Here is a 21,358-nt window from a genome sequence, read left to right on the forward strand (position 1 = left end):
TCCAGTGTAAAATCGAGGCCCTATTTCTGAGAATTCGCTGTCTGTATGTTCGTCCGTCTGTCACCAAACTGTACCTCACATTATATTACATATATGATATAGTTGCAATTTTCAGAGATTTATTTCTGTTGACGCTATAAAAATAGATAATCGGGGTTAAGCAACGGTAGGCACGGTCCTTAATTGGATGGGTGTCCAAATGTTTTCATAAATTGCTTTTAAGCTTATTGGTATATCCATACCATATTTGATTATTGATGCGTAACCATTTGTTAAATTATATTTAATAACTCAGCCTCCGGAATCACAGACACAATAGAAAATCTATTGTGTCGTGGTTCGATCGGGCCGCTCGGGGCTCAATGGATTAACCGGTAGGAAGTCGAACATGACCAACGGTTGAAAACCCAGGTAAACATCTTAAAATTTTGCAACAAGCAAAAATAAGGCGGGCGACACTACGTTATTCTATAGCAAAACTAAAAAACTACGAAATGAACGGCACACGCGCTGTGAGCATTGCGTCAAACAGAACGTGGAGCATTAGCATTACAAGGAAATGCTTGGAAATTTGGGTTTACCCTTAATTGTATAATGTGACAATAATTTTTAGTAGCAATATGCATGTGAGTGTATATAGTCTTAGTTATTTGTCTATAATCACATCAATCATTTACTCCGAGGCGAAGTCTTGTAAGGTAATGCAGTTGAATCATGAAGCTGTGTGAAGTAAGGATACTTAAAGATATGTTTGAGGAAAAAACAGGGAAATAAAAAGCAAAATACATCGTGTCAAAACTTTATTCACAAATAAAGTATCAACTAGTTGACCATGTCGTATTGTTATGAATGATTATACTTGATTAATAATATTGTAAAAAATAACATTCAATGAATAATGTTAAACATTAAAACTTAAAAGTAACTTGTAAAAACTGTAAAACTTAATTATTTGAAGCAAATCATAAGAACTCCATTTCTCTTTCGATACCGACGAACTTGAGTTGCTCTGTTGGTCCATATCTGAAATAAAAAAAAAATATTTGTTATATTTGTCAAAATAATTTGTCACTTTCTTCTTTTTATTTCTAATTTTTTTCTATTTATGTAATATCTAACACCACTATTCTGATGATTGCAACAAATCAAAATCCGTCCAGCGGTTTAGGCTGAAGGCTGTGCTAAAGAAATATACATACAAATACTAGAAAAATATGTATAACAATATTTCTTTCGCAGTAGGGTACAAACTCTTAGAAACGAATATCTTTGTTCATTATTTTTTTTATACCACCTCACCCCTCCTCACTATCTTCGAAGGACCAATAAATAAAATTCTAAAAAACGACTTCTTTATATGCTCCTGTATTACCTGTAATCAAAGAACAGCTCCTCCCCAGGCTGTATGGCTCGTTTCGCGAAGATCCCAATGCGATGGTCTCCGTTCACCATCATGACCTTCGCGTAGCAGTTCGGGTTGATGGAGTGGTTCGCGAAGCGGATCTTGTTGCCTTTGCGAGTCGCGTCTACCACGAAATCTGGGGTGACAGAAAAACAAATAATAAAAATATTAATTTTAGTTTTTATATGTCTGTTTTCAGCCACGATTACATCTTATCTTAATCTTAATATATTATAAAAATCTCGTGTCACAATGTTTGTCCTCAATGGACTCCTAAACCACTTAACCGATTATAATGTAATGGCAACTTTTAAGTAAAACAACACTTAGCTATATATATTTGTATCTTGTATATCTGTTATTTTATTGGTGTATGTTTTGTAAGTGGTCCTGAATAAATAAATAAAAATAAATAATAAAATTCGCACACCATGTGCAGTTCGATCCAACTTAAGAGATAATATAGTTTAAATCTCAAATCGTTTTAGAGAAAGCGGGCGAAGCCGCGGGCGGTAAGCTTGTAGTAAAATAAATTATAGTTTTTATGTGTTTTCAGCCACGATTACATTTCTTATTAAGACGTAACGAATATTACAAAATTAAATGTGTTATCCCACTAATATTATAATATAAATGCGAAAGTTTGTGAGGATGAATGTGTTTTAAATCAACACATTCGCGTCGGTATGGCGGGCTGTAAGTCACACCGGAAAAGTATGGCATGACACTACCGCCTACTTCTTTTTTATGGTGTATCGGTAAATTCTAAAATGTTTGTGTTACAAATCGTTTGACTTCGCTATTTTCCGACGAGTTCGACTAACGCCCACGCGACTAAGCCGCCGGTACCAGCGTTCACACCATCGTTTTTCTTTTTGTCATTGCGTACTAAGACCCCTGTAGAACCCCCATCCTGTTACAAATGACTCGAAATTTTGTGTCAATATCTCCCGGTCTATTTGTTTGTTACTTTTTCACACAAATATTGAATGAAATTTAGCACACATATAGAGGGTAAACTTGGCTTAACACATAGGATAGATTTTATCCCGGAAATCTCACGGGAAAGGGAACTATGCGGGTTTTTCGTTGAAAACGCGGGCTGAAAGCTAGTAATAGATATTTGGTAGCTTATTTAAATTATAATACGATAGTTATTTAATTTCATAATAAATGGCCATAGACAAGTATTACAGGCATTACAGTTAATTTTTAACAGTCAAGATGTAAGTCAGCATCGTTTAAAACTAGAAAAGTGTCTGAATCAAAGAATGCTTGCTTTCCACCATTTTATTATAAACTTTTTTTAAGCTATTGCATAGCTTCTATCGCGGGCCTTGAGCGCGGGGACCGAATCGAGAAATTCCGTAACGAAAAATCCTCACGCTCCCCACTCCGACGGGCGGAGGTGTGGCTTGAAGGCATAGCATGCAATAGCGCAACCGCGGCAGTCCCCGAGCTACACGTCGTTTTTAATTTATTTTTTTCTTATAATATTAATACTCACCATTGTTAAGATTGAACAGGAACGAGCACATATACTTGTCGTACACCTTCCCGCGTCTATCCGCTTCATCTTGCGATATGATCTCCCCGCAGTACTCCGAGATGAACTCGTTCTTATGCGCAGCTTCTTTGAGGAAGATGCCCCAACCGGCAACGTCGCTCGGCGCCAGTAATAGGTGCTTGTGGAGACCCCTGTGTACATAAATATTGCGTGAAAAAATGTGTTATAGTGATGTTATAACACATTACTCATTTGTGTAATGTGACACAGATTGACCAGATTAAAAATCTGTGTATTAGTGTAAATATTGGGCATAAAAAAACTAGCCTGCACTAAGTTGACAGAAAGTTGTCAATTCGAGCCGGCACCTAACGGACGCTTTATCGCTTAGTACCTACAATAATTTTACGTCTACCCACATCAAGTGATTATCGTGTATAAAAATAAAACTCTTAAAATGTTCTGTTCTAAGTGCAAAGAACCAGTTACAGACTTCGTGTTATGTCAAGGGGGAATATGCAATGGTCGATATCATTACCATTGTGCAGGGGTGTCCGAATCTACCTACAGAAAAATGGGACACGAAAAGAAAGCCCTCTGGCGCTGTCTTATTTGCCGCGGAGGGCTGTCTCCGACGCCCCCCTCACAACCCTCTGAATCATCATCCCTGTTGGAAGTAATTAAAGAAATAAAAGAATTTCGAGCTGACTTTGTTATAATGCAGCGAGACGTTGTCACTATAAAGGAGGAGCTGTCTAGCACGTCACAGGTTATAACACAACTACAATCGAAGTGGAATGCTCTCGAGAAACGGTTTACTGATATGGAAGAGCGCCTTGTCAATGTTGAAGGTACTGTGGCGTCGCTTATGACCGTTTCACAACAATTAACGGAAACTCAACAAACTGTCAATGAACTTGTGCAAGATATTAATTATCAGAATCAATTTTCAAGGCTAAATAATATAGAAATTCAAGGTGTTCCTCAAACAACTGGCGAAAATTTATACAATATCCTGGGCACTATATGTACTATGGTCGGTATGACCTTACTGGATACAGACGTTGACACTATTCACAGGGTTCGTTCATTTCGGGGTGATAATAATCAAGAAGTGCATTCCCGCCCTCCTTCAATAATTGTGCGTTTTACACAACGACAACGCAAAAATCAGCTAATTGCAGCGGCACGCGCGCGACGAAGACTAACCACGGCTGATATTGGCATAGCGGGGCCCGCTTCCAGTGTACATATTAACGAGCATCTCACACCAACGAATAAACAACTCCTAAAGAAAGCTCGGGATATCAAGTTTAACTTAAACTATACATATTTGTGGATTAGAGACTGTAAAATATTTCTACGGAAAAATGATAAGTCTAAAGTGGTAAGAATAGCTAACGAATCTGACTTATTAAAGTTAAAATGACTAGTTATTTTATTATTACCTCGCCAACCTATTTTTTATATACATATTTATTTGCGTACTTTAATCTGTGTCCTTATTAATTTTACAAACTTAACACGATTTGGGTTTATAACTGATTCACACACTCACTACACAAAACATGTTATCCACTATGTCTTTTTATATTATCTAACTTATGTGGTTTGTTATATTAGATTATCTTATAAAATAAAAATAATAACTGTTTTATACACATCACATTATCTTGTTTCCAACTTTCAATTATTAGCCTATAAGTTACTGACGCATTCATTATTCTCAATGCATTGTAACGTATTCGGAAGAAACTATTTTCATAATATAAGAATTGTTTACACGAAACTAGTTATTAATTACATGGAATGTGTCTTTAAACATTTTATGATATTATCTGTATGTGGATTGAAATTTTGTAAAAATTTTAAATTGTACCTTTCAAAAACTTATATTACAATGAACATTGAAAATTGGTATTATACGGAATCTTTCTTTAACAATCTTAGGATATTTTTGGTATGTGAATTTAAACTTTGTAAAAATTATAAATTGGTCTTTTTTAAAATTGATATTACAATGAACATTGAAAATTGGTATACTATAAATCAGGCAACTAATGAACTATTCTATTTATTATTTCTATATTTATTTTCTTGGCGTTATTCCATTAATATAATGATTCTTTTCCAATGACTCATTTAGAAGTTTTGAATATATATTATCAGAACGTGAGGGGATTACGAACTAAGTCGCACGACTTCATATCGAACGTTCTCCGAAATAATTATGATTTGATTTCCTTAACCGAAACTTGGTTGACCCCGGATTTTTACGATGGTGAGTATTTCCACTCAAATTATAATGTTTATCGACGCGACCGAACGGGGCCGAGCGGGGCGGTGCGGGGCGTGCGCGGCGGCGGCGTGCTGGTGGCCGTGCGCTCCGACCTGAGCGTGCGGCGCCGGGACGACTGGTGCTCGTCGCCAGCTGCCGAGGAGCTGTGGCTCACTCTGCAGCTCGACTCCTCTCCACCCGGGCGTAACGATACCGGTTCATCCTTCCTGCATATTGCGTGCGCCTACTTCCCGCACGGGCCCGGTCACTCTCGTGCGTTACAATTATTTTTCGATAATGTATCCGAACGCATGCTACATAATGCCGACTGTCGTTTTCTCCTGTTGGGAGATTTCAATATATCGAACGTGTCATGGATTTTAACAGATCGAACATATCCAGATTTCATACCTAGCGATGACTCCGAAGTCTCGGCCTTAGCGGATTTTATGAATTTATCCAACTTAATCCAATACAACGGATGTTTTAATATTAACGGTCGAATATTAGATCTCGTCTTAAGTAATACTATTTGCTGCGTAACGGCTTGTATGTCTCCACTCACTCTTGAAGATAATCACCACAAAGCCATAGATATTATACTCCCTTTAAACAAAACAGTGTATTTAAAAACAAATTATCAATATAGACATAACTTTCATAAGACAAATTTTGATGCATTCAGTAAGGATCTAAACATTATTGATTGGAATACGCTCCATAATATGAATACAGAATCGGCTGCTACTTACTTTTACTCTTCTATACATCGATTGATAGAACAACATGTTCCTAAAACTAGAACTTTAGGCGTTCGCAAACATCCGGTTTGGTACTCACGATCCCTTGTCCGCGTCATTCGAGAAAAATTAAAAATTCATTCTCGTTGGAAAAAATATGGTGATCCCCGAGATTACCAGGAATTTAAATTACTGCGATCCCGTGAAAAGAAAATGCTTACTGAATGTCACGTTAATTATATAAAATCATCCGAAAACAACATTAACTCAAATCCTAAATATTTCTGGACCTTTATACAGTCGAAACTTATATCTAATCCCACTCCCGCCTATATAACGTATAACGAACAGTCGGCAACGGATGGTGCTACTATTTGCGATCTTTTTAATTCTTACTTTCATTCCGTTTTTGTATCCAACGATAGCAGTAATGACGCATCGTCTTTAAATGATGCATCACGCTCTGATGAAGCTTCTGTCGATGTTTCGGAGCTCAATATATCGCTTAGTTTGGTTCAGATGCATCTAAAAAAAGTTGACACCAAAAAAAGTGCCGGTTTCGATGGTGTGCATCCTTTTCTTATTTCAAAATTATCACAAGAACTCTCTGTCCCAGTTTGGATTATATACAATAAGTCATTAAGAGAAGGATGTTTTCCCAATATTTGGAAAAAGGCTTTAATAACACCCATTTCAAAAGGTGGTAATAAACAAAACGTTCAAAATTATAGGCCGATCTCTAAATTATGCGTATTAGGAAAAATTTTCGAAAAGATAGTCACAAACCAATTAAAACAGATAACATCTCGACATATTTCACAGCATCAACATGGTTTCTTCCGGGGGCGGAGCGTAGAGACTAATCTTGTACTATATACGGACTTTATTTTGAATGCTCTTGATGCCGGCCTGCAGGTGGACGCCGTGTATACTGACTTTTCAAAAGCTTTCGATAAGATTAATCACTCCACACTCATAATGAAATTATCCAAGTTTGGTATACACGGTGACCTTCTCCGCTGGATTCAATCGTATATTTCTAATAGAAGCCAAGCTGTCGCAATTAAGGGTTACACTTCTGGATTCTTAAAGATTCCTTCGGGTATTCCACAAGGTTCCCATTTGGGTCCATTCTTGTTTACTGTTTATATAAACGATATAGGTTCTTGTTTTCAAAATTCACACCATCTACTTTACGCCGATGATACAAAAATTTTTATGACAGTTAATACACTTGAAGATTGTTTAAAATTGCAATCAGATTTAGAGAAGTTTGAATTATTCTGCAACATCAATCAATTATTTCTTAACCCCGATAAATGTCAAATTATTTCATTCAACAGAAAACGTAATCCCCTTATTTTCGATTATGCATTCTCCGGTTATAAAATAAAACGCGTCACGGAAGTAAGAGATCTAGGAGTTATTCTCGATACAAAACTACGCTTTAATTTACACATGGAATACATAATCTCTAAAGCCTATAAGCAACTAGGAATGATACTTCGTCTCGCTAAACCATTTAAACAACCGTCCACTTATAAAATATTATATTATGCTTTTGTTCGCAGTATTTTGGAATTTTCATCTACTGTATGGAGCCCTTATTACAATGTCCACATTACTCGTATAGAAAAAATTCAAAATAAATTTCTAAAAGCTTTAGAATATCGGACTGGAAATACCTTTATCAATTATGAAACTACTTCTAAAAAACATAATATAAGTTTACTGGAAAAGCGTCGTCTATTCTTGGACCAGATGTTTCTTTATAAGATCATGCATTGCATAACTGATTCAGGCTTGCTATTAGAAAAAATAAAATTAAGAGTTCCCAGAATTTCCTCACGTTGCAGATATACATTTGAGGTCACTCCCTGTAACACAAATTACGCCAAGAATGCCTTTTTAAAAAGAGCAGCCCAATTTTATAATGATGAATTATTAGACATAGATATTTTTCAATGTTCGTGTAACAGTTATAGACATCAATTAAGAAATATAATTTTATAATGTACCTATCTAATGTATAACTTATGTATAATTTAAATTATTTAGTTTTTCTTAGTTTGTAATAAAATGTGGGCTCTATTTATTATTTTAAGATTAAGATTAGTAGTTAGTTCATTTGCGTGAGGCTCGTTTTCTTTTTTATATGTTGTCTTTCTTTTTAATAATAGAACATGTTGTGTGGTCATAGTTAATTTTAGAACTTTGTTATATTAAGTAATTCATGTATGACTGTTGTGTTCTTATAAAAATAAAAATAAAAAATAAAAAAAAAAATTCGGATCTAAAAGAAACAACCGGCAAAGTCGCTTAGCATTAGACGAAAGTGTTCGTGCTGGTTTCCATACATTTGTGACGTTATGATACATTACACGTTTGTACATGTAACTCAATGAGTTTTAATCCTTGCATACTGGTTTGATGCGTTTTTACCTAAGAAATTCCTACATGTTTGTGCATGTAATTCAATGAGTTTTTATCTTGATATCCCTGGTTGGTAGATGCGGTTTTATCCTGGCGTGTCCGTATGTTGCATACTGGTTTGATGCGCTTTTATCTAGGAAATTCCTACATGTTTGTGCATTCACAAACATGTAGGAATTTCCTAATTCAATGAGTTTTTATCCTGATATTTCTGCATACTGGTTGGTAGATGCGTTTCAGGAATTTCCGCATGCTGCTCGCATTCTGGTTGGTAGATGTGTTTTAGCTAGGAAATTTCCTGGGTGTTGGTAGATGCGCTTCTAGCTAAGGAATTTCCTTGTGGCGGTCGGTAGCACGGGCACTGCTGGTGTTGCGCACCTCTGCACGGACACGTTGCGGCAGCAGACGGGGTGCGGCGCGGGCGGCGCGTCGGCCCCGCACGCACCGCACAGGTCGGGGTCGCACTCGCGCACGCCCAGGTAGCACGGGCACTGCTGGTGTTGCGCACCTCTGCACGGACACGTTGCGGCAGCAGACGGGGTGCGGCGCGGGCGGCGCGTCGGCCCCGCACGCACCGCACAGGTCGGGGTCGCACTCGCGCACGCCCAGGTAGCACGGGCACTGCTGGTGTTGCGCACCTCTGCACGGACACGTTGCGGCAGCAGACGGGGTGCGGCGCGGGCGGCGCGTCGGCCCCGCACGCACCGCACAGGTCGGGGTCGCACTCGCGCACGCCCAGGTAGCACGGGCACTGCTGGTGTTGCGCACCTCTGCACGGACACGTTGCGGCAGCAGACGGGGTGCGGCGCGGGCGGCGCGTCGGCCCCGCACGCACCGCACAGGTCGGGGTCGCACTCGCGCACGCCCAGGTAGCACGGGCACTGCTGGTGTTGCGCACCTCTGCACGGACACGTTGCGGCAGCAGACGGGGTGCGGCGCGGGCGGCGCGTCGGCCCCGCACGCACCGCACAGGTCGGGGTCGCACTCGCGCACGCCCAGGTAGCACGGGCACTGCTGGTGTTGCGCACCTCTGCACGGACACGTTGCGGCAGCAGACGGGGTGCGGCGCGGGCGGCGCGTCGGCCCCGCACGCACCGCACAGGTCGGGGTCGCACTCGCGCACGCCCAGGTAGCACGGGCACTGCTGGTGTTGCGCACCTCTGCACGGACACGTTGCGGCAGCAGACGGGGTGCGGCGCGGGCGGCGCGTCGGCCCCGCACGCACCGCACAGGTCGGGGTCGCACTCGCGCACGCCCAGGTAGCACGGGCACTGCTGGTGTTGCGCACCTCTGCACGGACACGTTGCGGCAGCAGACGGGGTGCGGCGCGGGCGGCGCGTCGGCCCCGCACGCACCGCACAGGTCGGGGTCGCACTCGCGCACGCCCAGGTAGCACGGGCACTGCTTCGTGTTGCACTGCGCCTTGCAGCGGCACCCCGGGAAACGGTTCTGGCCTATACACAAAATAAAAGTACGTTTAGTGTCAAGATTAACTGTCAAAATGAGGTTATAGCACCTTTAGTCGCACAATTAAAACTCAAAATCATCAGAAAATCAGTGGTAAATCTATATACATATAATAAATCTGTAGAAGGGTCAATTCTGTACATTGAAAATATTGAAAAAATAACTAGCAGGGGGTGTTACTGGATCGATACCAAACCCAAATATGTGATTAAAAAAATTTTTGTCTGTCTGTCTGTCTGTCTGTATGTGAAGACATCACGTGAAAACTACCGGTTCGATTTCGATGAAACTTGGTATAATTATACCTTATTATCCTGGGCGTAAAATAGGATACTTTTTATCCTGGAAAAATACGTAGAAAAAAAATTAATCTCAATTTTTCAGTTATCCATAGACGTTGTTCTGTAGTAGGTACCGCGAACACACGTTGCGTTGCGTATTATTATAGACCTAGCCGTATTTGGGTCCAATAGATATTTATAAGATGTTTTTGTCCGAGTTACTCAAAATGGAGAAATAAACCATCCACGCAAAGACCGACATCCGCGCGGACGGAGTCGCGGGCGGAAGCTAGTACTAAATAAATATCTTAAGGATAAATTGCAAATACCCAAGCCAGCAGTAGAGTAGTAAATCTAAATAGATGGAAGAACTTATACAATTTTAAAACCATCTATAAAGATTCATTCAAAGCGTTCAACATAGTTAATCACAACCTTCTTATCCCAAATATACACCACACAGGTATTTTTAACTCTTCACCTAAATGATACGAATCATTTCTCCATAATAAATTCCAATCAACTGTATTTATAAATTATAAGTCAGCCGTTGACAAGTACCCCTTCAGGTATACCTCAAGGTTCTAACCTCGGACCTTTTTTATTTCTTGTACACACCAACGACTTATACCCTACCATAATTTAATTTAGCAATATTTGACATATGAAAAACTTCAAATTAACAAGCAAAAACAAGACTTAACACACACATAATAGATCACAATATACTCACAATCGCTGCTACACTGACAGAACTTCTCGCAGAAGTTCTGCGACTGCACGCACGGGCACAGGTTGTCGCACGGCTGGTTCGGGTGCTCGCACGGAGTGTAGTTGTACCTTTGAACGTTATTTATTAGAAATTTTAGTTTCGCGAACAAAAAAAATGTATGCGTGTACTAGTGTACACACGTAACCGTGTGTACACTAGTACACGCATACATTTTTGACGACGTGACCTTATTTTTCCAAAAATAATTTACTTTATGCAATTTTACAGAAATACGTCGAATCACGCGTGGTAGGGATAAGAAAAAGATGGCGCGTAACGGAAAAATGTCACGCGTAACGAAAAAATGTCACACTAAAATTTTTCCAACCCCGATAAAGAAGTTTCACTTCAAAAATATTTTCTCTGGCAAAGATTTGTGGTTCGTCAAAATGAACTCACCAAAGCGTTTAATTAAAATTATTACTTTTTCTAAACTGAACCTAATTATGAACAGTAATTTTGTACACATTGAGTGTGATGATTCTGACGAAATCAAAAAGCAGGAATGTCGAACACATTTTAATATTAAATATGTAAGAAATTAATAAAAAAAAATTATTTTCTACGGTTCTGTAACGATACTAACAGAACTTAATAGACATAATATATTGTAAAAATGTTATTTATTGAGTTATTGACATTCTTTTGTCGATCAATTGGCGATTCGTTCTGGACAATTACATGTGTAAAACATCTGTAAATCTTGGTACCACATTTCTTGGAAATAAACAATTTAAATTTGATAGATCCGGCTCGAAGGATCATACATCATGTTATTTGCTTTATAGTTTTTACTTACACGTGGTGCGAAGCGGAGTCCTTCTTGAGCTGCACCTTGCGGCAGTGCACGGACCACAGGCGGTGCTTCTTCTTCTTCTTGCGTGGGGGCGTGCGCTCGGCCTCCGCCCCGCGCGCTTCGCCCCCCGACACCAGCAGGTGACGGTACACCTGACATGAGGGGTGGAAAGAGATCCGTGTGACGTACACGGGGAACAGAAGAGTGAACAAAGGAAAGACGGTAGTTCAAAATAAAGAAATAAATGAACTACTGTGAAAAGTTTGGTTAGTCTACGAATACAGAAACCAAATACAATCAACAAACATATCTTTGACTTCAGCGTTCGTTGAAATTTTTTAGTTACAGTAAATCAAATCATGCTGTCTCATGATTGGAATCGTAAACAATATTTTCCTTTAGTAATAAGGTGATTAAAAGAAGAGATTAAAAGAAGCCTGTAATTATTTGAACCATTTTCCATGTATTTTCATAATTAAATCTGCGCAGTGCGAAAAAACTCAATAATATAATAGTATGATAATTATAAATATTATCGAGCAAAACGAAAAATTCAAGTTTCCTTACCTGCTGACAAGTCTTGGATAGCATTAGTTGCGCAATCGCACAGTAGTTGTTAGCGAAAACTTTGTGTAGAGCTCGAAACAAGGATTGGTCTGAGCCCGTCCATTCTGCGTCTGTATCTAGTGTAAGACCTGTAGAGAAAAATAAATTAGTTGTCTGTAAAGTCGGTTTATTGACGGTAGTTGAACGTGACAACGTCTTAAGGCCGATTGTGCCTCTTTGTCGCTCGTTCCGCGCTCTCGCTCGCACTTCAAGCCTTACATGGAACGCCTCAGAGCGAGGTAACGCCGCATGAGTCATGTTTTTTCGTGCGTGCAGCCGGATCTATCGAATTATAAGACGTTGTCACGTCAAAATAAATTTTAAACACTACAAAAACGATTAATTAGGGCCATCGCCGCTATGACTAAGCGCAGCGCAGCGCACTTTTCATTGTCAAACTATTATCGACATTGTTCTCATTAAAATAACGCTACCTTTCGCGTGTGACGCTTCGATGCTCCCCGAAATAAATTGTTCTTATTTGATTTTGAATACATTGTTGATTTTATGTAGATCTATAATGGCCCTTTTCAGCAAATGATTTAAATCAGCCTTTCCCAACCTTTTCCAAAGGCGGACCTCTGGCGCCACCATACCACATTTCTTGGAAATAAACAATTTAAATTTGATAGATCCGGCTCGAAGGATCATACATCATGTTATTTGCTTTATAGTTATCCGCGGACCCCTAAAAATACTCACCAAGAGCATTGTAAGGGGGCTCTGTGGCTTGGTCGCCATTTAGTTTGTTTGCCCACGTGCTGTTACTGTTGCTCGAGTTGCTGTTACCACCTGCAACAAGATATTTAATTAACACCTGCAAAAATTTTGTTTAAATTTGAAGAACATTTTGATTATATGAGAGTTTTATTTCGTAAAAGGTTATTGTGACTTTGTGCAATGTTACATACAACTACATGTTGCCTTACAACTTGTAATTGTATAATATAAAAAAAGTTAAAAATAATTAATCAAACGAAATAACAACTTTTGTAAAGAAAGATATTAAAATTTCACAAAGTCACATAGAAATTAAATTATAGCCACTGATATCTTTGTCCAATATCTCCATTTTTTAATATTAGTCCAAAGATTTCAACAATAAAATGTAATAAAAATATTACCTTTTTGGAATCGATTAGAATCATTGCTATCTTCAGAAGACGCGTCGTTCGGAGAGTCTAATGCTTTTGATTTATCAGCTTCTGCATCCCCCGCTTCTCCTAGAGCTTTCTCGCGAGCTAGCTTTTCGCGCATACCATCCTATATTTAACATTTAAATTTTAATAATTATTTATATTTGTATAATATAAAAAAGTTAAATATTCACATAAAGAGGACAAATTTTACAAGGACAAGTTTAGGCCACATCGAATTTTAAACGTGTTTAAAACTTATAATTTCTTTTACAGTATTTAATCTATTTATTTTTAATAATGTTGAAAATAAATGTATTCAAGAAAGAAATAACATTTTTAGCTATTTTAGATAGGAATCTCCCCACGGGAACGTAAAATGTCAGATCTATTTGTAAATTCCTTTGAAAAAATTTAATCTCTCAGCATAAAAAACTTTTTATGTTCAGTTTCTTACCAACAACATATAACAGTTAGGTCCACATGGCTCCGAGAAAGGTTTCAAGTCCGGTCCCCTTCGTTTCGACAAATTCGGACGAGGGTGGCAAGCTTGCAGACCTGAATTTCATTGTAAGTTTCACAAATATACATTAAAAACAAAACACACATGAAGCATCAAACAAAAATTCGCACATAAATCAAAAACTAGAATAATAAATGTTAAATGAGAGGGAAAAAAATAAAGTATGATTGGTTAATTTATATCTACGTACTTACATATTTCATAAATAAATACGATATTTATATTTATATATATCTATATATATCTCTATATATATATCGACATTTATATATACGTATATCAGCAGATAATTTGGATAAGTTTTAAATAATTAATTTTAAGAAAATACAAAATAAAATTGATATTTTGCGAATTTTTTTTCTTTCTTGAATTTAACAACCAATTCATACCTAAATTCTCCTAGTCAAAGTTTGGGCTGGAAACAATTTTTAAACACCTTTGAAGTTTATTTGCCAATTGTCATTTTATACACACATTTTTAAACATATCTATACATAGAATTATACACATAAATATACAGATATAATTAAACAAAAAAAAAACATATAAAATAAATATAAAATGGAGATGATAGCAAACTCAAGTATGGGTTAGGCGAACAAGATATTGGCATGGCCTTACCTGTTGTCTGACTTCCTGTCAGCCAAACAGAATAATAATATTGTAAGGCCTTTATATAGAAAACTTAAATATATTTAAAACAATTACATATACTACGTATTTTTACTTTTTATATTAAATATCTTGATAATAATCAAATAACACAATTAACTACAAACTTCTTTTTTGTAAGAACATTCATATAAATCTTACCATTATAGTAATTAATTTTTTTTTATAGTGACACTGTGCCAAACCTCTTCTTTTTTTACCGACTTCAAAAAAAGGAGGAGGTTATCAATTTGACCGGTATATTATTTTTTAACAGACAAATAAGCATAAAAATACACTTTTACAAACAAGTAAGAACATAATAAAATCCTTCCACACAAACTGCAATCATTATGACTTAAGTTTTGACTTTTTATAAAACTCCATCTTGGTTTGACACTGTCTTTACTAAAACATTCAACACTAATTCAGGAATGTAGGATAATATTGAATTCATATTTTTTGGTTTTATGGCATTCAAATGCTTTATAAATATAAATTTATAAAGAATAGAAAAAATTCGATCACGAGGCGGGACTTGAACCCGCATCCTTCGCGCCATTCCGGGGCGGATGCCTAACCAACTCAGCCACTCGTGACCCGCCTGAGCAATCGAATTTATTCTATCCTTTCAGTTTTATGTGTCTTAAGGGACACACCGCGCGCCATCTATTGAGATGATTTAACAACCATCTCAACCAATATGAAGCACTTTTCAGTGAATACAATATTGTAACGATGGAACACGACCTTTTCTTGAATTTATATTTTTTGGTTTTTATGGCATTCAAATGCTTTATAAATATTATAAATTTATAAAGAACCGGAATGGCGCGAAGGATGCGGGTTCAAGTCCCGCCTCGTGATCGATTTTTTATATTCTTTATAAATTTATAGGATAATATTATCAATAAATAATAATATTTAAATTCTGATTCTGACAAATTATTTTTCCTGTTAGTGTTACCTCAATTAGCTTGAATAATTCGCTTTAGATTTGAAAAGTAGTAATGTTTTCTTCAATTTACAACTTAATAAAAATAATCTATACAAATATTATAAAGAGGAAAGGTTTGATTTTTTGTTTGTTTGTTTGTATGAATTGAATAGGCTCCGAAACTACTTGGCAGATTTGAAAAATTCTTTCACTGTTGGAAAGCTACATCATTTCTGAGTGACATAGGCTATATTTCATTTTCAAAAAAAATAGGCATCCTTACTAAAATTACGATAACGTAATCCAAGGTGTGAAAAAAATATCAAAAAACTACCTTACATCGCGTGCGCTGCGAAAACTGTTGATGATAGAACAAAATGATATACTACATTTTTTTAGAACACACCATTGTCTACAAAAAATCAGCGGCAGCATATCTCTAACTATTACAGTCATGTCACAATAAGCGTTTTTTTATTGAAAAAAAGAAATTAAAATACCACCGCTACAAAAAGCTCTTTATTTGTACCTTGGTATTAACCCTTATCAAAATAAATGATGTATTATTTAATATTATATAATATTTTAATAGCCATAAATATTACACTGTTTTTAGCTTTGTTGATTCTACACGTTGGGAAATGTAATACTTATAATAAATGCGAAAGTTTGTGAGGATGGATGTACCTACTCACTCTTTCACGCAAATACTACTGAAGATTACATTGAAATTTAGTATACATATATAGAGGGTAACTTGGATAAACATATATGTATATCCCGGAAATCCCACAGGAACGGGAACTATGCGGGTTTTTTTAAACGCGGGCGAAGCCGCGGGCGGAATGCTAGTAATTTATATAGGTTTATGACTTCACATAGTTCATGATTTTTCACCTGAAATAACTTACTTGTTACACAACAGTTGCAGCATGTATAACGAGTGGATAGTCTGAATAGTCTGAGTCAGTCTGGCCCACTGTGTGAGTGGTCTGGTGAGTGTGTAACTCACGGTACAGGAAGCAGTTGTACTTGAAACAGGGGCGAAAGAACGTGTAGAAAAAAATGTGTGCGTGTACTAGTGTACACACGTAAGAAGTGAAACTTCTTATGACCTTATTTTCAAAAAATAATTTACTATATGCAACTTTACAGAAATACGTCGAATAACACGTGGTAGGGATAAGAAAAAGATGGCGCGTAAAGGAAAAATGTCACGCGTAACGAAAAAATGTTACACTAAATTTTTTTCCAACCCCGATAAAGAAGTTTCACTTCAAAAAATGTATGATCTTGTTTCGATAGGCTCTGATGCGCTGTGACGGATCTCACGGTTTTATACTCACGGTGCAGGAAGTAGTCGTACTTGAAGCAGTGGCAGCAGAAGGTGTAATAAAATGTATAGTAGTGGTCTGTAGGGCTGTGTGAGTGGTCTGTGAGCTTTGTATTTACGGTGTAGGAAGCAGTCGTACTCGAAGCAGCGACGGCAGAACAACATGTGGAAAGAATGCAGGGTCTGGTATCGGTACGGTCTGGTCAGTGGCGGTACGTTCATACAAGCCGAAAAGCCCGGCTTGCCTAAGGAATTCACTACGAGACAGGAAAATACCCAAATTCACTTTTGAATATTCGCGCGCAACGAGCAATTCAAAATTTGCTCAGAAATTCAATGAAAACTCACCAACGAACAATGTCGAATTCGAGTCAAACTTTTTAATTTCATCCTTCTTGCTATCTAAATAAAGTCGTACTTTGTATAAACAGTGCGGTGTCCTTCTTGAGTGACATATAGTTCTCTCGCTTGCACTCGTGGGCTTTTACCGGGCTTTGCGCTTATCTCTTCTAACGTATGAAATTTCGTTGAAGTAGCTACATACCTATCTATAGAATTCTATAGCAATTTATATGGCCAACAAAGCCGGGCTTTAACAGTGTGAAGATAGTTACGATTGCGCGTCGCGCGAACGAACGTCGTGAATATTATTGTTAGTATGGTTTAGCGCGTGATTATACCGGTGTAATTTAGGTTAAGTTTTTCGAATTTTGTGATAAAATAAGTGTCGCGACACAGATTGTATTGTAAATTGTGATGGTTTGCTTTGTGCTCAGCGGGGAAGGTAAAATCATTAAACTTTACTGTAAAACAACGATTAATTTCTTCATCAAAACCAACTCCCGATTTGTGCAGTAAATAACATAAACCAAATTTTAATTGTAATGTTTACGAATTAATCGATTTCATGAATGAGAATTGGTTAGAAGAAGCCTTCTGATGAAACTTGCACATATTTTGGTATTAACGATTCTTGCTAGTTGTTCTTCCACGGAGCGTGCTTTCTCAGCGTTAAATCGAATTCATAGGTAGGTAGGTACGTATTTAAGAAATACACAAGGCCAAGAACGCCTTTCTGAATTAACAATGACTGTCATTGAGAAAGAGCTGTTAATTGAATTAAAACAATCACCTAAGTAGGTACCTACTTCTATTCTGATGTTATAAAATATTTCCTTCAGAAAGATCGGCGTTTTGAATTAGAATATAAATGATCTGTACAATTTTATAATATAATGTCATACAGTTTTATATAATTTATAGATATAGATTTTAATATGATTGTAATGGTAAACGTTTGACTCAACTGTTTGCGGGCGCGCGTGAAGAAGAATTGATTCGGTATGTTCACATTTTTTATAAGTTTTATAACGAACATAGGTACCTACTTAGTAACACAGTGTATACCTAATTCAAGAAAAGGGTACCCAGCAAACACTTCGAAAAATTTGGGCTTGCCCAGTCCTTACACCCTAGGCACGCCACTGGGTCTGGTGCGCTGTTTGAGTGGTCTGGCGGGTATGTACAATGTACTTACGGTGCAGGAAGCAGTCGTACTTGAAGCAGCGACGGCAGAACAGTGTGTGGAAGGAATGCATGGTCTGGTCGCGGGAGACAGACTCAGCGAGTGGTCCGTCGATGTTGGGCGTGCACTCGGGCGGTAAGGCGTTGGGGTCGCTTCGAGATGTCAGCTCTATGTACCTGTTAAACATGATAATTATAGCAGATAAAAAAATAGTTGTTTTATTATACAGGGTTACAGGTTAAGTCGACCTATTCCTGTTAAGAGCGTGTAGTAGGGGTCAAAACAAACTGATTTGATCTTATAATACCATATCCAAAAGTTAGCCATTGAAGAGTTATTGCAATTTTAATTTTTTTCTTGAAAATGCAACTTTATCTTCGCATTTAGCGTTTAATTTTTTATTTTACTTATGTGGTCTGGGTTTTTTTGAGTTTTCATGTAAAGGTTGAGTTAAACAATAATTCTCAGCAATAAAAATCCATATCGCTGCAAACAATTCAAAGAAATGGCTTTTAAAGTAAAAATAATAACATTAAAGTAATTTAGTTAACTCGTTTTAAACAAAGATATTGAAATAAATCTCTATGAAAATGTGTCTGCAGATGTTTTTAAAAACATGTGCGTGTTCTTAGCTATGTAAAAAGGTATGATAACCTCAGGTAGCATTCGTAGATTCCAAGTATATGTACCTACTTTAAAATAAAATTTACAGGAAAATATGTTCAATTTATGTTATTTATTCCTAAGTTATCTAATTTTATCTCGATATTTAACTTTCTTTTCTACCCATAATAATGATGATGTACATTAAATTTTGGACAAATCTAATAAAATAAAGTAATATATAAAAACTTACTTCTCCCTCAGTTCCTGCGCAGTGCCTTTGTCCGGAAACTGTGAGCTTATAGCTTGAAAGATTGTAAAGATAGGAAACTGTTTCTCATTTATTATCTTTTTCTCTGCATCCTTATTCTCCTCTTTATCCTTATCTTTTGTTTCCTTTGCAGAATCTTTCTGTGAGTTGGAAATTGTTTAATTAAAAAGTATTTTTTTATTACTAAGTATTGTATAAATTATGGAAAATTTGATTATAATGAGACTATCATTTTAAGAGATATTGGTACACCATTAAAAATAAATAATATCTCTATATCCTGAACATTTTGTATATGCCTATACTGCAAAATATCTTGTAAAATGTAAAAATATTTCATATTTTAAAAAATGCATGTGACTTTGACATTCATAGCTGCTAGCATCTAACTATTTATTTACTCTTGTAAGACAAATAAAAGATGTTTTATGTCTGTGTTTGTGAAACAGATACACAAGTTGAACTAAACACTTACATCCTTATCTTTGTCCTTATCTTCCTTTGAGTTGCGAGATTCCCGTCTCAGTCTTTCCTCAGCAACTTCATCCTTGGTCTGGAAGCTCATCAGCGCATGAACCAAGTCGACAAACAGCTGGTCATCTATGAAACCACCTTCTTTGTCACCTGAATTAAATAAAATAAGTAAATATTAAATTTTTAATTTCTAAACAAGTTTTAAAACGAGAGAAAATATAGTAGTATAATAGTATTTTGCTAATAATTTTTTTATAGTAATGTAATTTTTAACTACTGCCTTACAAAGGCAGTGTTCAGACTATTCTTTATTATTATTGTTATCAGATTCAGATTTATTGAATGGAGAATGCATCTGATAAAAATAGATAAAATATTTACACAAAGGAAAAAAAAACCAAAACACAACGAACATTTAAACATGATAATCAGCTGTTTAGTTTCCATAAAATTCCACTCAATTATCAATAGCATATTTTCATTATTCAGTACATAATTTCTCACACTTACCATGCACCTTCCCATCATAGTTCTTAATCAGCTCTTCAATAAACGTGCCGTCCTGGTCGAGCACCTCATCGCCCATGTACGGTATATTGTGTAGAACAGTCTCGTCTTCCACCATGAAGTTCTTCTGTGTTGGCGCCCAGGTGTACATAGTGGGGATTGGGTTCACTGAGTTGATGATGCGGATCGGTACTTGCTGCATTGTAACCACTCCTGAAGCTATGGAACATGGATAATAATGGAATTGATTATTTAATTGCTCAGCATTGTGTTTTGTGGTCAATGTTTAGTATGGAAAAATTAAAAAGTTTTGAAGTTTTAAATTCGAAAGTCTGTTTTGATGAGGTTTTAGTTTTCAATAACTTATATGTATTAATACTTCTTGCAGTCATATTTTTATTAATACCTCCTTTGAACCAGTATGATAAAATATTAAGGATGAATATTGAATAAGTATAAATAAATTTCAGTTTACAATACAAAATATATTTAAATGCTTATACATAAAAATGGCCTCTTACAATCAGTGGAAGTAACTTCTGCTCTTTTCATAAGACTTTCGTGGCTTGAGCTTGGCCCAGGTGCTGGCCAATAGGGCCGTCTACCGCGTTCCGAAGTTTCATTTTCCCGATTCTCAACCGCCTCAGACATAATCCTTAAATTTCGCGCCCAAGCGACTTTTACCTCGTCGGCGCGTTTGAAACGCTTTGTAACAAAGAAAATTAATTATTTCCTACATATGTCATATAAATGTTATTAACAATGCTTTATATTGTATATTTTAAGCATACCTTTACTTGTCGGAGGCGCATATACTCTGATTTGACTCTTTTCTTCCATTCTGCCGAAACTTTTGATTTACTCATAGATCAATATTGTTAGCGATGTTTAACAAGAACGCCGTAACCTGTTCAATTAAATATATTATTTTTAAACAAGTTAATACATTGAACTTTAAACTATTTAGATTGTTCTTTCTAAAATCCTATTCACTTTTTTGTTTTACAATTTACAAAATACATGCAACTTGGAACTTGGAAGTGCGGAGCAATGAATAAGGAATCACAGCGGAGACGCCGAAAATCCGCAACTTTTAAATGACAGCTACTGGACAGA

At 36.8% G+C, this 21,358-nt stretch overlaps 1 protein-coding gene across 1 annotated transcript; it reads right to left on the minus strand.

The window, feature by feature from the left end:
* Positions 1-788: 788 nt before the first annotated feature.
* LOC123694626 (histone-lysine N-methyltransferase E(z)) lies at positions 789-21,284 on the minus strand. The gene is made up of 16 exons (XM_045640111.1): positions 21,034-21,284; positions 20,764-20,947; positions 20,246-20,461; positions 19,737-19,885; positions 19,244-19,401; positions 18,400-18,563; positions 13,876-13,976; positions 13,407-13,545; positions 12,985-13,074; positions 12,244-12,371; positions 11,680-11,828; positions 10,842-10,948; positions 9,649-9,814; positions 2,910-3,100; positions 1,373-1,538; positions 789-1,023 (listed from the first exon to the last, which is right to left on the minus strand). Exons 1-16 carry the CDS (start codon positions 21,106-21,108, stop codon positions 963-965), a joined length of 2,244 nt encoding a protein of 747 aa, XP_045496067.1. The 5' UTR covers positions 21,109-21,284; the 3' UTR covers positions 789-962.
* Between the last annotated feature and the right edge of the window lie 74 nt (positions 21,285-21,358).

Source organism: Colias croceus, chromosome 9, assembly GCF_905220415.1.
Source record: "Colias croceus chromosome 9, ilColCroc2.1".
Classification (NCBI taxonomy): domain Eukaryota; kingdom Metazoa; phylum Arthropoda; class Insecta; order Lepidoptera; family Pieridae; genus Colias; species Colias croceus.

Excerpts from the sequence above, each read along its gene's own strand:
- LOC123694626 (XM_045640111.1), bottom strand. The coding sequence starts at position 21,108 with ATGAGTAAATCAAAAGTTTCGGCAGAATGGAAGAAAAGAGTCAAATCA. Across the intron at positions 19,886-20,245 it reads CTATGATGGGAAGGTGCATG|GTGACAAAGAAGGTGGTTTC; the intron begins GTAAGTGTGAGA and ends TATTTAATTCAG. Across the intron at positions 13,546-13,875 it reads CTAACTGTTATATGTTGTTG|GATGGTATGCGCGAAAAGCT; the intron begins GTAAGAAACTGA and ends TGTTAAATATAG.